Consider the following 1,570-nt stretch of genomic DNA (forward strand, 5'->3'; position numbering starts at 1 on the left):
GTTCCTTCAGTTCTAGTACCAACTAATAACGAATAAACTTAATGCTTAGATAATAAATTTCTTATATTAAATTACATAGAAAATTTCAGTATCTTAGCCTTCATCCGTAATATTTTTGGATAACTTTTGTTGCTATTAATAACTACAATCTCAAAAAAAAAATGTAATAACGCGCCTAATAATTAAAAATTTGCTCTATGTTTCGACAAAAACAAATCTTTGGAAAATACATGCATTTCATTGGGTAATATTTACAATCAAACACCCTATTTAAAGTCATTATTATGGGTCACTTTTGGTCTATAAATCACATCAACCATGAGCACCATGCAGCCAACATCTATACAGTGGACAGCAAAGTCAGCTTTTACACACAGTGGACCCCATCGCTGGAGTTGTTATTCAACTTTCTTCTCTCGAGTTCGGTTTCGTTAGTCACAGCTGGCCTCAGGTCAGAAGATTTGTCCAAAACAGTACCATTTTTGCATTTCTTTGATTCGGGAACACTTAAATCTTTTTTGATATGTTTTGAAAAAAATTTAAACGCTTCCGAATGTTTTGAAGAAATAGAGTTAATAGTTCCATCGTGATGTTGGAATTCGTTAGGTGGCGCTAAATTGTCAGGACTGCATGGAACACTAGTGATGCTATGTTCGCTTCCGCTGTCTGGGCTGCTGAGACAAGTGCTGTTCCCTGGGCTAGACGTGCGAATAAAAAATCCCATTGGTTGAGTAACAGAGTTCACGAAAGATGGCGCCCCAATATTTTCCTCCGGACTTTGAATACGGTGTTTTTTATTGTCAGAGAGGATATTCTCAATACTGAAAGAGCATGGCTTTTGGGAGTGAACCTGGGAAGAGTCCTCAGATATGCTAGACATGCTTTCAGAAGAGTCGTCGTTGTCATCGTCGATATCCACTGTGACCGTGTCTCCATTTTCTTCTCCAAAATTCTCTGCCAGATGAAACCTGCCATTGTTGTTACCATCCAGGTCTACCTTGTTCAGTATATCACAGACATCAAAACCTAATACTTCCAGCAGTTTAAACAGTTCAGAACCGAGAAGTTCCTTCGGCTCTTTCAAAGGGTTTGCCATCCTCAATTCACTCAGACTGTGATGGATTGATTCCGTGGAGCTGGAAATGTTGAGACCAGGTTTTAGTTTTGATTGTTGCAGTCGCTTCGTCTGCCTTTCTAGCTGTTTCCGAAGCTTCTTCTCCCGTTTGTCTCGATCTCGTCGTTCCAAGTCTTCAGGGGGGATGGGATCCCCACTGCATGTCTGGGGATGCGCATTGTGAGCCGGACGACCCGGCCCCTTCCTGGTGTTCTCCTTTTTCCTCCACTTGGCTCGTCTATTTTGAAACCAAACCTGAAAGAGTCAATAAAAATAATGTTATTTAATAACTCAGGCTTTGTAGCATATTCCTCTTTATAATAACGACCATAATTTACGGATGTATTTACCGATGTTTAAACCTATTTCCAGAGAACCGGAAGCTTCCTAGGAAGATAATGCTTGAAAACGGCTTGAATGAGTAATGAAGAAAAATTTGAATATACGTTGTACATT

General features: G+C 39.6%; 1 protein-coding gene across 1 annotated transcript in view; it reads right to left on the reverse strand.

The window, feature by feature from the left end:
- Positions 1 to 367: 367 nt before the first annotated feature.
- Positions 368 to 1,570, reverse strand: part of LOC106464395 (homeobox protein unc-4 homolog) — a 50,727-nt gene continuing 49,524 nt past the window's right edge. Inside the window, exon 3 of the mRNA XM_013924527.1 lies at positions 368 to 1,369. Coding sequence (XP_013779981.1) covers positions 368 to 1,369 — 1,002 coding nt within the window. The remainder of the gene's footprint in view (positions 1,370 to 1,570) is intronic.

This window comes from Limulus polyphemus, unplaced genomic scaffold, assembly GCF_000517525.1.
Source record: "Limulus polyphemus unplaced genomic scaffold, Limulus_polyphemus-2.1.2 Scaffold1639, whole genome shotgun sequence".
In the NCBI taxonomy this organism is placed as follows: domain Eukaryota; kingdom Metazoa; phylum Arthropoda; class Merostomata; order Xiphosura; family Limulidae; genus Limulus; species Limulus polyphemus.